At 42.5% G+C, this 12,930-nt stretch overlaps 1 protein-coding gene across 5 annotated transcripts in view; it reads left to right on the top strand.

Annotated features, from left to right (window-relative positions):
- GREM2 (gremlin 2, DAN family BMP antagonist) overlaps window positions 1–12,930 on the top strand; it is a 36,640-nt gene that overhangs the window by 20,317 nt on the left and 3,393 nt on the right. For 3 of the 5 annotated variants that reach the window (XM_081942769.1, XM_081942772.1, XM_081942773.1), the window contains exon 2: window positions 11,026–11,104. In XM_081942769.1, coding sequence (XP_081798895.1) covers window positions 11,070–11,104 — 35 coding nt within the window. In that variant the 5' untranslated portion in view covers window positions 11,026–11,069. Of the gene's footprint in view, window positions 1–4,124; window positions 4,178–11,025; window positions 11,105–12,930 lie in introns of all 5 variants that reach the window. The other 2 variants (XM_081942770.1, XM_081942771.1) reach the window with 1 other exon arrangement.

The following is a 12,930-nucleotide window of genomic DNA, read 5'->3' as shown; positions in this document are numbered from 1 at the left end:
TCTGTTTGGGTAGGGCTTTGTCTAACTCGTGCAGGAGTTACCTCTGGTTGTCTAAGAGTGGAGTTGGAGAGGCAGCCACGGAGTTGGTCAATGTGCCTTCTCCAATTCCGACCGTCCTCGAGCTCTACAAGATAAGAGGCCCGATGATGCCTATCACTGTGGCAGGAAACCACAGAGTTCCCCTGGCGTATTTGTGGGCGTAAACTGAATCCCCTACGCTAAAGTTCCGAATTTTGCTCATGGAGTCAGGGGGCGATGCGGCAGAATAGTTTGGGTGTAGCCGGTCTAAGTGGGACCTTAGCCGGTGTCCCATGAGAAGCTCGGAGGGGCTTCTCCCTGTAGTGGCACTGGGTGTGATGTGCTGAATTAGTAAATAGTGGTCAACCTGTGTTTGCCAATCTCCCGGGCCCATCCTAGAGAGGGCCTCTTTTGCAGATCTCACCATTCTCTCCGCCTGACCATTGAAGGCCGGATGAAATGGCACGTGCAACCAGGGCATGCCTGATTCCCTGAGCTGCTAGGAAAGTCTCAAATTGCATGGCCGTGAATTGGGGCCCGTTGTCAAAGACCAGGACATCGGGCCGGCCGTGCGTGGAGAAAAGTACCTTGATGACCTCTTCTGCCAAAGTGGAGGTCATCAGGACTACCTCTAGCCATTTCGAGTAGGTGTCCACAACTATGAGGAATGTCTGACCATGAACTGGGCCAGCAAAGTCAATGTGCACCCTAGACCATGGTGCTTGAGGTCGCTCCCACTCCTTAGTAGGTGCCTCTGGGGGAGCTGGTCTGGATTCCTGGCACGGTGTGCAGGTAGCCACCCATTCTTTGATCTCCCTATCCATGTTAGGCCACCACATGTAACTCCTAGCCAAAGACTTCATCCTGACAATTCCAGGGTGCCCTAAGTGTAAAGCCTCTAATACTACAATGCACAGTTTGGGTGGAACAATGACCCAGTCCCCCCACAGTAAACAGCCATTTACAACAGATAACTCATCACGCTTTCTAAAATACATTTTGAAATCAGCCCCAACAGGCCCCTTGGGCCACCCCCTCCACATCCAGTTCAAAATTTGTTTGATGGTGGAATCCTTTGCAGAGTGGCGGGCAACGTCACAAGACGAGACAGGGCCAGTCTCAAGGCAGTCAATGAGGAGGACTGGCATCTGGGGGGTAGGGTCAGCAAGAAGTTCAGGCAGCAGCCAGTGGCTCAAAGCATCAGCATGCCCCCAAATAGTGCCTGGTCGGTGGATGAGACGGTAGTAGTAGGCAGCTAGGAAGATGGTCCATCTGGTCATCCACGATGATAATGACACTGGGGTAGGTCAGTCCCCAGCCAGTAAACCCAGTAGCAGCTTGTGATCCATAATTAGTTCGAAATCACGACCATATAGATACTCATGGAACCTCTTTATTCTGGTCACGGCCGCCAAAGCCTCACGGTCCAGCTGGCTGTAGTTCCACTCGGCAATGGACAAAGTCCTAGAGTAAAAGGCTATGGGAGCCTCAGTTCCATTGAGCATGTGGTGGCTGAGGACGGCGCCAACGCTGAATGGAAAAGCGTTGCAGGTCAGCACCAATGGCAGGGTCTGGCTGTATTGTACTAGAAAAGTAGGTTCAGGGAGGTCTTTCGCCCTTTCCAACACTTCTCAGTCACAGTATCCGAGGAACGTGTTCTTCTTGCCGCCTTCAGAAAGGCCCATGAGATTGTTGGCCTCAAGGAAGCAGTCACACCATAGCATATACAAGTCCCAGTGTTTGGTGACTGGGTCATATGGAGTCGGTGGGGCGTGCATGGCCATTTTGTGTTCTGAGGGCATTTTGAGTTTGCAGCTCAAAAATGGCTGCTCGAAGCCGCGCTGAGCTCCGGGCTGGATGTACTTGCTGGATTGCTATGCTCTTTTTGGTTCACCTAGTTGCCTTCCAATCCCACCTTTGTCACCAGTGTTAGATCGGGTAATGGAAAGGCGCACAAGGCTAAAGACAACAACAGCTCTTTATTAAAGTACAACAAGTAAGAACAATCCAGCGAAGGTTGAGTCTGACAGCAGCCCTTTAATAGGGAGCTGTCAGACCTTTCGACCAATGGGATTAAACCTCTGTTCCCGCTGGAACAGAGGAGCTTGGTGGAAACCACTGTAGTTGAAGCAAGTATCTAACAGGTGCCTTTGTGTGGAATATTAAACATAGTTAATGCTTGAGATTGGATAGAAATATGGTACAATAGAAATTTTCATTTTTAAATGTACATTCATGTAAGTTGGGTAGTTCATAAAAATACATTGATCCATGAAATAAAGCCTATCCCACACACACTTTCCCAGTCATCACTCAGAATTCTCTGGTGAGGAAATTCTTTCCCTTCCATTCTTAAGTGTTGCAGATTTTTTTTTAAAAAAAACACAAAACAAAACAAAATAAGAACAGGATAATAAACAGTGATTTAGGAAAGGTGGTAAAAAGCCTCTGGGATTTTTTCCCCCTTGAGCAGGAACAGTAACTAAAATACTGGCCTTAGTTTGGCAAGAAGTAAAGTCAATGCACAAGCAATGCATTCATGTTTTACTGTTAAATCAGAGAATGAAAATAACAAAAACTAACATACGTGTTGCTTTCCTTCTCTCTAGCACTGTAAGTTGCAACTGTTCTTTGCCAAATTATTTAATTGAACGTAAAGGACTGCATTTCTCTGGCAGAAGATAACTAGATCTATAGATAGATCTAAGGCAGTGATGGTTAACCTTTTCGGCACCAAGTGTTGAAACTGGAGCACACGCACATGTGTCCAGAATCCAGAAGAGAGCAGCTGGCCAGTGCGCATCAATGCGTGGCCAGCTGCTCTTCCAGGTTCCAGTGCGCATGATGCCAGACCAGCTGTCTGGTGCACATGCACGTGATTAAACCTGGAAAAACAGCTGGTGATGGTGCACGGGTCCACAGGAGGGGTCTGTTTGCCACCTTTAAGGTATAAGGGAAGTCTTTATAAGTGTAGTCATATCAAATTATGTTAATATTAACACATTTTTCTCTGGATTGTTGTCATCTAGAAGTTCCCTGTTGTAATCTCCATTCTCCAGATGTCTGTTTAGCTTCACCTGATTGTTAAAACTTTGTTCTGATACACAAGCAAAGCTGTCTTCTGTTGGGCAATGGTTTTTTTTTTAAAAAAAATCAGCCTGTTCTTCTTTTTGAATGAAATCTTTTCCCCCTTTTCTACTTGAAGTACTCATAGGGCATCTTAAACAATCACTCTTCTTTTAAAATATCATGAATTTCATCATAGCAAATCTAAATGGCTTCATTTGCTTCCAAAAGAGTAGATCTCTCTGAATATGAGTGCTCTTTCATTTGATAAAGGATTGAGCAAACCAGTTCTCTTCTTAGCAAAATAAATTGCTTACTCTGAAGAGCTGCCGCCAATAGACTGTCTGGTGGCTAAGTTGAAAATTCTTAATATTTAATAAGGATTGTTCTTGTGCCCCTTCCCAGCTTTTCCTGTAAGAATTAATCTACCTCTGTAGTAATTAAACTTGTGTAAGTTGAATGGTGGCGCAGGGGCTAAGATGCTGAGCTTGTCGATCAGAAAGGTTGGCAGTTCAGCCGTTCGAATCCCTAGTGCTGCCTAATGGGCTGAGCTCCTGTTACTTGTCCCAGCTTCTGCCAACTTAGCAGTTACAAAGCACGTAAAAAATGCAAGTAGAAAAATGGGGACCCCTTTGGTGGGAAGGTAACAGCATTCCGTGCACCTTTGATGTTTAGTCATGCCGGGCACATGACCATGGAGACGTCTTCGGACAGTGCTGGCTCTTTGGCTTTGAAACGGAGATGAGCACTGCCCCCTAGAGTCGGGGATGACTAGCACATATGTGCAAGGGGAACCTTTACCTTTATGTTGAAAAGAAGGACAAGGGAGGACACGAGGGCACAGTGCTGCATTTTCGACAGATGAAATGTTACTTTAGGATAGAGGTGAAAAACATCTAGAAAATTTAGAGAACATCAAAAACCAACTATCTGACAATAGAATGTGTAAGTGGAGAGGAAGGCTCAGGATGGGTTGTTGGAGAAGGAAATAGCAGATATGTTTTCTCATTTGTTTATCTTTTCTGCTTATATATCCACAGGAGACGATGTATGCTATATGATTCTTTAACTTCCTAAGCCATTATAAGAAAAGGTACGGTGTATCTGAAGACATTTTCTAAACTAATATTTCACAAACTTTTCCCCTCTGCATGTGTTGGGCTATCATTCCTGTTGTCCATAGGGCACCCTGAGGAGACACCCAGGAGATCTGGAAAGCTATCCCAAACCCATTTAATCCAGTGTAATAAGCATGTGTAATCAGAAATAGCTTGCTGTTCCTTTCCTAGACATTTTCTATTTCTCTCGTACAAAACTAGAGAAAAGTGCTCATTATGGTAAAACATTTTATTTCTGCCTACTTGGCCAATTTTTTTCAAATGTGCCAATAAAAACTTTATAGTACTCTGTATCACTGCATATTGTCTTCCCCATACAGCTGCATACAGCTAATCGGAGAGGCTAGGAGGAATGTGACATGCATCCATTGGTCAGCCTTCCAGTTATCCACCACAGTTATAGCACTCATCTTCCAGATTACTATTTTGATGGCCCTTTCTGAAAGCTCGGCTTGTACTGTAACTAAGATTCAAAACATTACAGGAATGTTTGCCAAGCCATTTTTACTTGATACTTCTTTGGTCTGGTTTCTCCCTTTGGGGGAAAGAGTGCTGTAACACATGCCTGCTTGCACAAGAAGAAATAAATAAAGGCTTTGGGCTTAAGAGCTAAGACAATATAGACGGAGACCTCATATTATATTGAACCCTAAGATAATTTGTTAGATTTTTGTTTTAGTGTGTGGTATGAAGCCAGATATTATGACTCTATAAATTTATGGTTTAGAGAATTCTGTTAAATTTCTCTCGCTAAATAAACAGTAGTTTACGCAATGTGTGAATCCAGTTAAAATGATCTTATGCCTCTAGGTAGGTCAGATGATGTTTAAATTAATGCATTGTCCTAACAGGAAGCCTATGGAGAGAACAGAAGCTCAGCACCAATGGAATAGTTGACTTGGGTTTTCTAGACATAATGCAGCTTCCTCCAACAAGCAGTTATGCTGGGATTATGGAGCCTGGAATTCCCAAGCAGCATGGGGACAGTTGAGAAAGGCTGGCAGGGGAAGGTTGTTTAAAATCAAAACTATGATTGAAACAGAAACAGATAAGTCTAGCCATTATCATAAGGTTGAACCAGGCTAATGCATGATCAGCAGAAGGCATCTCCCTGCCCCTCCAAATTGTGGAGTAAATAAAGAGTGGGTGCATTTGTTTCATAACTCAGCTAGATGGGAACATTTTCTACTTTGGCCTTCCAAAGCTGATACTCTCAGAATTTGTTGGAACTACATCATCCATAAATCCTAGTCATTTGAATTGATGGCTGTGGGAATTATAGTCTTAACAAGTTTGGAAAGGTTGGTTTACACAACAGAACTCTGGCAGTTTTCAGCAAATTACATAATACATAATTTAGGCATTACATAAATATTAAGGATTAATATTTCCTTAATATTAAATATTAAGGCATTACGTAAATATTAGGGACGCGGTGGCTCAGTGGCTAAGAAGGGCTGCAGGGGCTCAGTAGCTAAGACGCTGAGCTTGTCGTTAAGAAAGGTCGGCTGTTTGTCGGTTCAAATCCCTACTGCGTAATGGAGTGAGCTCCCGTTACTTGCCCACCTTCTGCCAACCTAGCAGTTCGAAAGCAAGTAAAAATGCAAGTAGAAAAGTAGGGACCAACTTTTGGTGGGAAAGTAACAGTGTTCCCTGCACCTTCGGTGTTTAGCCATGCTGGCCACATGACCACGGAGATGTCTTCAGACAGTACTGGCTCTTTGGCTTTGAAACTGAGATGAGCACTGCCCCTAGAGTCAGGAACGACTAGCACATAAGTGCAAGAGGAACCTTTACCTTTTTAAATATTAAATATTCTTCAGCAATATTCTTCAGCAGCATTTTAAGTATAGAATCCATGCCATACTATGGCCAATAGATTTTTTAAAAATTTTTTAGCAAGTAAGGACATGATGGACTATGGTGCCGTGTGGAGCCAGAAAGTTATATTGTAAAACCTGTTTAATCTTCAGTTCACCACATTTAACATGCTATTGTGTTGGCTGAACATTGTGTGTGAAGCACACAGTGTTTTAAATCCTTACAGTTCAGGCAAGCAGTATTGGAAGACTTGACCTGTAACTTGGACAGCTGCCAATACTGAGACTTAAAGGAAAGCTTGAGGTATTCTTGAAGTGTAATACTGTGTTTTGAATAACAACAGGGTAAAGAGATGTTTGTCAGCCTAGTAATTGTAACGATTTAGGAATCAGTGCCTCCCATAGTCTGCCAGGTACGTATAACTCTTCTAATATTTGAACAGTGGTTTTCAGGAGTTGGTGATTATCCCCATGTTGTCTAGTCATTAGGGTTAGTGTGGGAGCAAATACTGCTTCTCAAGCTGGATCCAAGTTCATTGATCTCACCCATGTCAGTTCCTTTCTAAAAGGCTGATGTTCATCAATTCTGAAACTGAGACTTTACTGTAGTATCCTGAGATTTGGCAAAAGTTGAAATGAGCAAGAATCTCAAATTTTAATATTAAAATTTCGAAGACTGTCTTACTTTTAAGTTTGAATGATGAGTTACTGGATTTGATAGATATTACTGGTGCATCTTCTTGATTATTACTTATACTTTACTTTGTTCTTGGTTCACCTTCTAAACTAATGTAAAGCCAAGTCTAAAACATCCCCAACTCTTCATAAAATTCTGACCTCCAATACTACAAAATCAAAACAGAATTGAGCTAAGCTTGTTTTCCATCGTTGCAGGTGCTGCGGGTGTTTTAAGAAGAGACTGGTCAGCCATTTGTCTGAAATGGTATAGGGCAGAGGTGTCAAACTCACATAGTCACGGCAGCATCCTGTGACATATTGGGACTTTTTCCCCCTTTGCTAAACTGGTTGTGGGCATGGCCAGTGTGTGTGATGCATCTGGCCTGCGGGCCAGGAGTTTGACAGCCCTGGTATAGGATCTCCTGCTTGAGCAGGATCACCAAGGTCTTCCAGCTCTACTAGTCTGTATTCTGTATAATCTGAATATTGAATCACAGTAGTTTCTATTAAATTTTATATAAGAGTGCTTGCTGCTTATGCAGAATTATCTAAGTTTGTTTTTTGGCCAGAAGGTAACAGAGAGGAATCTTTGCCAAAAACAGATACAAAGACAATAGCTACTTTTTTCCTCTTGACTATTGCAGTATTATTTTATATTGCATTTCCATGAGATCCTCCCATGGGCTCTATTTTCTAAGTTCTAATTCATCACTGTGCCACCTTCCCTCTGTTGTAGGCTAGTATAAATTTAAGCTCCTCCTCCCAATGTAATGCTAATCATGAGAATGTGGAATTTTTGCACAATCTCTACTGCTTCCAGTTGTTCATCGTTAACGTAAGGAAAGCAACGATAGTAGCAGGACTGGACCCAAAGACTTGTCTGATATGTGTACCAATTGTAGCCAGCAACAGCCAGATGCCTGTGGGAAAACGTGCAGGTAGAATGTGAACGTAGCAGAAATCTCCCATTTATGTTCTCCAGCAACAGATAATCACAGGCGTACTGCTTCTGATACTGAAGGTAATCTGGAGTCATCATGACTGGTAGTCAGTGATAATCTAATCCTCCTAATCCTTTTAAAGCTGTCCAAGTGGGAGGCATCGCTACATTTTTGTCTTAGCAAATTGACTTCCTTTTATCTATTGGGAGTTTTTCATCATTCAACTTCATTGGGTGAGCATGGGCCCTAGTTCTTTGAGGGAAAAAAACAAATAGATGCTTTCCCCACACTCTGCATACACTTCTATCACGTTAATTTTATTTTTAAGAGGGTTATAACAGGGGTGTCCAAACTTGGGAACTTTAAGACTTGTGGACTTCAACTCCCAGAATTCCCCAGCCAGCCATGCTGGCTGGGGAATTCTGGAAGTTGAAGTCCACAAGTCTTAAAGTTCCCAAGTTTGGACACCCCTGGGTTATAATATTGGTGGTTTTAAAAATATTTCTTCGTAGGTATTTTCCCCATTTTTTTTTTCTTTTTAAAAAAATCAGAGCGGCATTGCACTGCTCTGATTTCTTCATTGGTTTCTCATTCACAAGATGCCTTTTCTAATCAGATAGTTTTAGAGCAGTCATTACTTTCACCTTGGAGTTCAAGAATTCTCAAACAATGAAGTCTTAAAACTGCATTGGTAACCTTTACCTTGGCAACCTCTATACACGAGATGACAATCAAAATGGCATCTTATGCACAGATACCTTGTCATCCAACAATCCAATACTGTACTTGGTATTAAAAAAAATTGCTTTATTTTTTATTATCCTTGCTATGTATCATAAGTTTAAAATGCATTTGCACTATTTGCATTTCTAGTGTGCAAAGATGTTTGTTCTTTCAATTTCTGATAGAATAATATTTTCATAAAGATTGTATTGATTGATTGTATTGATTCTGTTTTCAAATTGTATTGGCAAATTCTTGTCCTTGATGGCCCCTTCCTGATTTGCAAAATACTCTTTCATTAAACCCAGAATTTCTAATATTTTTCCTCCAAAAGTTCTAGAGGGATTTGATCCTCTTGATTTCACCATTAAAGTTTATAATATATTCATATATTTCACATATATTTTGTTATTGCATTTATTTTAAACATTTATATAGCTGCCTATCTTTCAACCCACTATGGGTGTTTCTGAATCATTTTCTTTTGAAGTCAACCTAAGATAAATCATTAACTTACCTATGAGATCCAGCACTGTTTACAGTGGCTCGTGGACACTATTTACCAATAGGGATTAAAAAAAGTAAAAGCAGTTTAACCAGTACAAACAAAAGACATCCTGCCAACCGGGTATGGATTGGTAGCAAGTCCTCATACCAAATGGTCTTTTGAATTGCCACATCTCTGTGACCATTTTAAAGTCCAGCAATAATGGAGTGGTCCAGACATTTGGGGGCAAAATATTTCACAGTTCAACCTGTATTGAAAAGGCTTGATGGAACTCTCATCAAGCTTTCTCTCTCCAGTCTGATCATAGGGATAGTTTTAGTTAGGAGAAGGCAGACATAAAGGCATCTGGATCCTGAGCGGGGGTGGGATTCAGCCAGTTCAGACTAGTTCGGGCAAACCGGATGTTAATTTTAATCTGGTTCACCAAACTGGTAGTTGCAAGGACTGGCTGACCCCATCCACCCCACTCCTCCCCTCCCAGGAGTCTCCATGCAGCCCATTTTGGATGCCAGGTAAGTGCAGGGCAGAGGCTCTGGGAGGGAGAAAAACAGGCATACAGGAAGTTCTGGAAGTCCAGAAATGGATCCATTTCCGGCCTCTGGAGGACCTGTTGAGCCTGGGGGAGGCTATTTTCACGGCTCGAGGAAAGCCTCTGGAGCCTGGGGAAGGCAAAAACACCCCCCCCCCGCACCGTGGTGCAGGAAGCCAACTAGGCCACACCCCCATGGCCACATGCATCCAGCAAGTGGGCAGAGATCCGGTTGCTAATTTTTTTCAATCCCACTCCTGTTCCTGAGCCATATAGAATTTTGAAAGATATAACCAGCATCTTGAATTTGGGGATCAATATAGATTCCAGAGGAGTGCAGTGCAGCTGGTTCAGTTACCAAAGAAAATGCATTATGTGGGGGAACTTTGGAATAAGTATGCAGGCTGCCTCATGCACCACACCAGCTGAAGCTTCCTAATGGACTTCAGGGGAAATCACAAGTTAACTGAAGTGCAATAGTACAGCTTTTTGTTAGGCAAAACTCTTAACAGAGATACCTATGAGAAATAGACAAAAAAGCAGAATTCTTGTGAACTTTTAGAATCTGATATAGAATGGAAAAAATGAATATAATACTTTTTAAAAAAAATCTGCTCTGAAGAAAAAGGATGGAAGGATATTTCATTACAATAATCTGTACAATGGCATTAGGTTTTGGATTCATATAAATAAGTAGGAAAACCCAATATCCAAACCAATTATGTATACAGTGGTGGGATTCAAATAATTTAACAACTAGTTCTCTGCCCTAATGACCAGCTGGGTAAGTGTGGCTCGGTAGTCATGTGACCATGTGGGCGTGGCCAACTCAACATCACTTAGGTCGATGGGCGCTTCGCCTTAGCTGTTACAATGTAATAAGGGTTAACCAGAAAGGCAGTTTCTGTAAACAGGACAATAAAGATTAGGCTAGAAACAACACCAGAATGTTTCCTTCCTTCCTGCCTTCCTTACAGTATTAGCCCTGTAAAGTGGAAAAAAAACAAAATCAGATTTCTTCCAACAACCGGTTTTCCGAACTGCTTAGAAAGTTAACAACCGGTTCTCCTGAATAGGGGCGAACTGGCTGAATCCCACCACTGGATGTATATCTGTTTTCCAATCACTTGAATTTAGAATTAAATAAGCTTTGATTCAGATGAAGTTCTGACTCATTGTATATTTTTGGGTCTGGCAACAAGGAAGGAAAGGAATAATGCTAGATTCAGTTGCATCTCCAGAGAAGGCTGTGATTAGCTGATTGGGAAGGAATTTGGCCTCTGCATATCCAGTTGAGATCCAATGGTTTTGGCCACAATAACTGAATGTTAGTCAAGTAGAGTGCTATGACTCCTCTGAAGACTGGCTGGAGTCTTTTGATGGAGATAATCCTTTTATATTTTGGCTGCGATCCTGAGTACATTTATTTACAAGAGAAGCTCATCGATTTCTGCTGGATTTTGATTCTACAACAGCTAGAAATAAGCATCTTCAATATTTAAATCATTGAACAAGTGTAACTAAGGATCATGTATAATTTAATGTATAAATAGTTTAAATTGTGCAGAAAATTATGTTGGTAAAATGGCTGTGCTCACTATCTTTTTTAATGTTTTATTTGCAGGATACTAAGACAATAGTCCCTTCTACTTCCAGAAAGTCAAGTGAATGGCTCAAGAGTTTGGCATCAATTTTCTGCTTAGGTATGTAGCTTCAAAATGTTCACATCCTACGTTAAACACATTCTATTCTGTGTATCAATTAGTTTGCACACTTAACTCCATATGCAAAATAACCCCCTTACCAAATATACAATAACCTAAGGCAGGTTTGTGCTTGTGCGCCTGAATTCTATAATTATGCAAATCAGTGAACAGTATCAGTTTTATGCCGGAGAAATATTTTCTTCCAGTCTCTCTGCAAAGTACATGGCCAAAGGGAAAGCCCGAAGGCAGATACTTGTTTGATTCCATCTCAGGTGATTTTAATATAGAGTCTACTTGAAGCAATTGGATATATTTGTTATATAAGCACCATTCTTATTGTATTTGGCCTTAAGGAAAGAATGATGTGGACTGATTGCATTATATTGAGCCCTGGTGACTTAATTCTGTTCATTTGAAAATTGCAGTAGGACAGTCATATGGCAGTTCTACGCTCTAGAACAGTGGTTCTGAACCTTTTTTTTTGCCATGCCCCACCTAAGCAGCTCTAACATCCTGATGCCCCCACCCCTGGTATATAAAAAAATTCTTATTTTACTCAAAAAGGGAACGCTACTCATGCGGAGGAAGCCTAAAAGGTCATTAACTTGATTTAAACAAGGTTCAAATTGCCCCCATTAAAAATCAAATTGCCCCCCTTTGGAGCATGGGCCCCAAAGGGGAACCATTGCTCTAGAAGTTCTAGGCCCATGATGGCGAACCTATGGCGGAGCCATTTGTCAGGGCACGCGAGGCGCTGCCCTGTCAGCTGGCCAGCGTGCATGCGCGCGCTGGCCAGCTGAGTTCACCTTTTTAAAAGCTATTTTTCGCCTTCCCCAGGCTCCAGAGGCTTTATAGGAGCCTAGGGAGGGCGAAAAGAGCCTCCCCCGACCCCCCGGAGGCTTCAGGGACCATCCCTGATGCCTTTGGAGTGCTTAAAACGACCCTCTGAGCAACCCGGAAGTCACTTCCGGTTTGCTCGGAGGGTGGGTTTAAGCGCTCCGAAGGCTTCAGGGAAGCCTCCGGACAGTCCCTGAAGCCTCCGGAGGGCGTCTGGGGGGTTGGGGGAGGCTCTTTTCACCCTCCCCAGGCTCCTATAAAGCCCCTGGAGCCTGGGAAGGGCAAAAAAATGTAAAAATGGGGGGGGGGTCGCGTGATGTGCGCGCATGCGCACTGTGGGGATCGCGCGTTGCATTATGCATGTGGCACGCCCACACTCGACCCCCCCTGCGCTCCCCCCACTTGTGGCACACGAGCCAAAAATGGTTCGCCATCACTGTTCTAGGCTCTGTCAGAGCTCTTATGGCAATAGCACTTAGACTTAGATATCGCTTCATAGAACTTTTACAGCCCTCTCTAAGCAGTTTACAGAGTCAGCATATTGCCCCCAGTAATCTGGGTCCTCATTTTACCCACCTCGGAAGGATGGAAGGCTGAGTCAACCTTGAGCCTGGTGGGATTTGAACTGCAAACTGCAGGTAGCAGTCAGCTGAAGTAGCCTGCAGTACTGCTCTCTAACCAATATGCCACCCTGGCTCTCTTATGATTTGCATCCTGTCCCTCTTTACACTGTGCACAATCAGTCTGATAATTAACTGATGGGCAAGAAACGTCATCATTATGATGCCTCCTTCCTTCCCAAAAAGTTTCTCTGAAAAGAAAATTTTCTTATTGGTTATAAGATCAATTAAAATACTAGAAGAAGAAGGTGGTCTTATGTATGCTTGTGATTGTGTAGAGTTGTAAGTTTGACCCTTCACACATTGCAGAGAGAGCCTATCAGTGTATGGAAATAAGAAGCTGAGATTGCATGTTTGCATAAGGGG

This window comes from Natrix helvetica (genome assembly GCF_964273705.1).
Source record: "Natrix helvetica genome assembly, chromosome: 2".
Taxonomy (NCBI): Eukaryota; Metazoa; Chordata; class Lepidosauria; order Squamata; family Natricidae; genus Natrix; species Natrix helvetica.
This window is presented reverse-complemented; position numbering and strand designations above follow the sequence as displayed.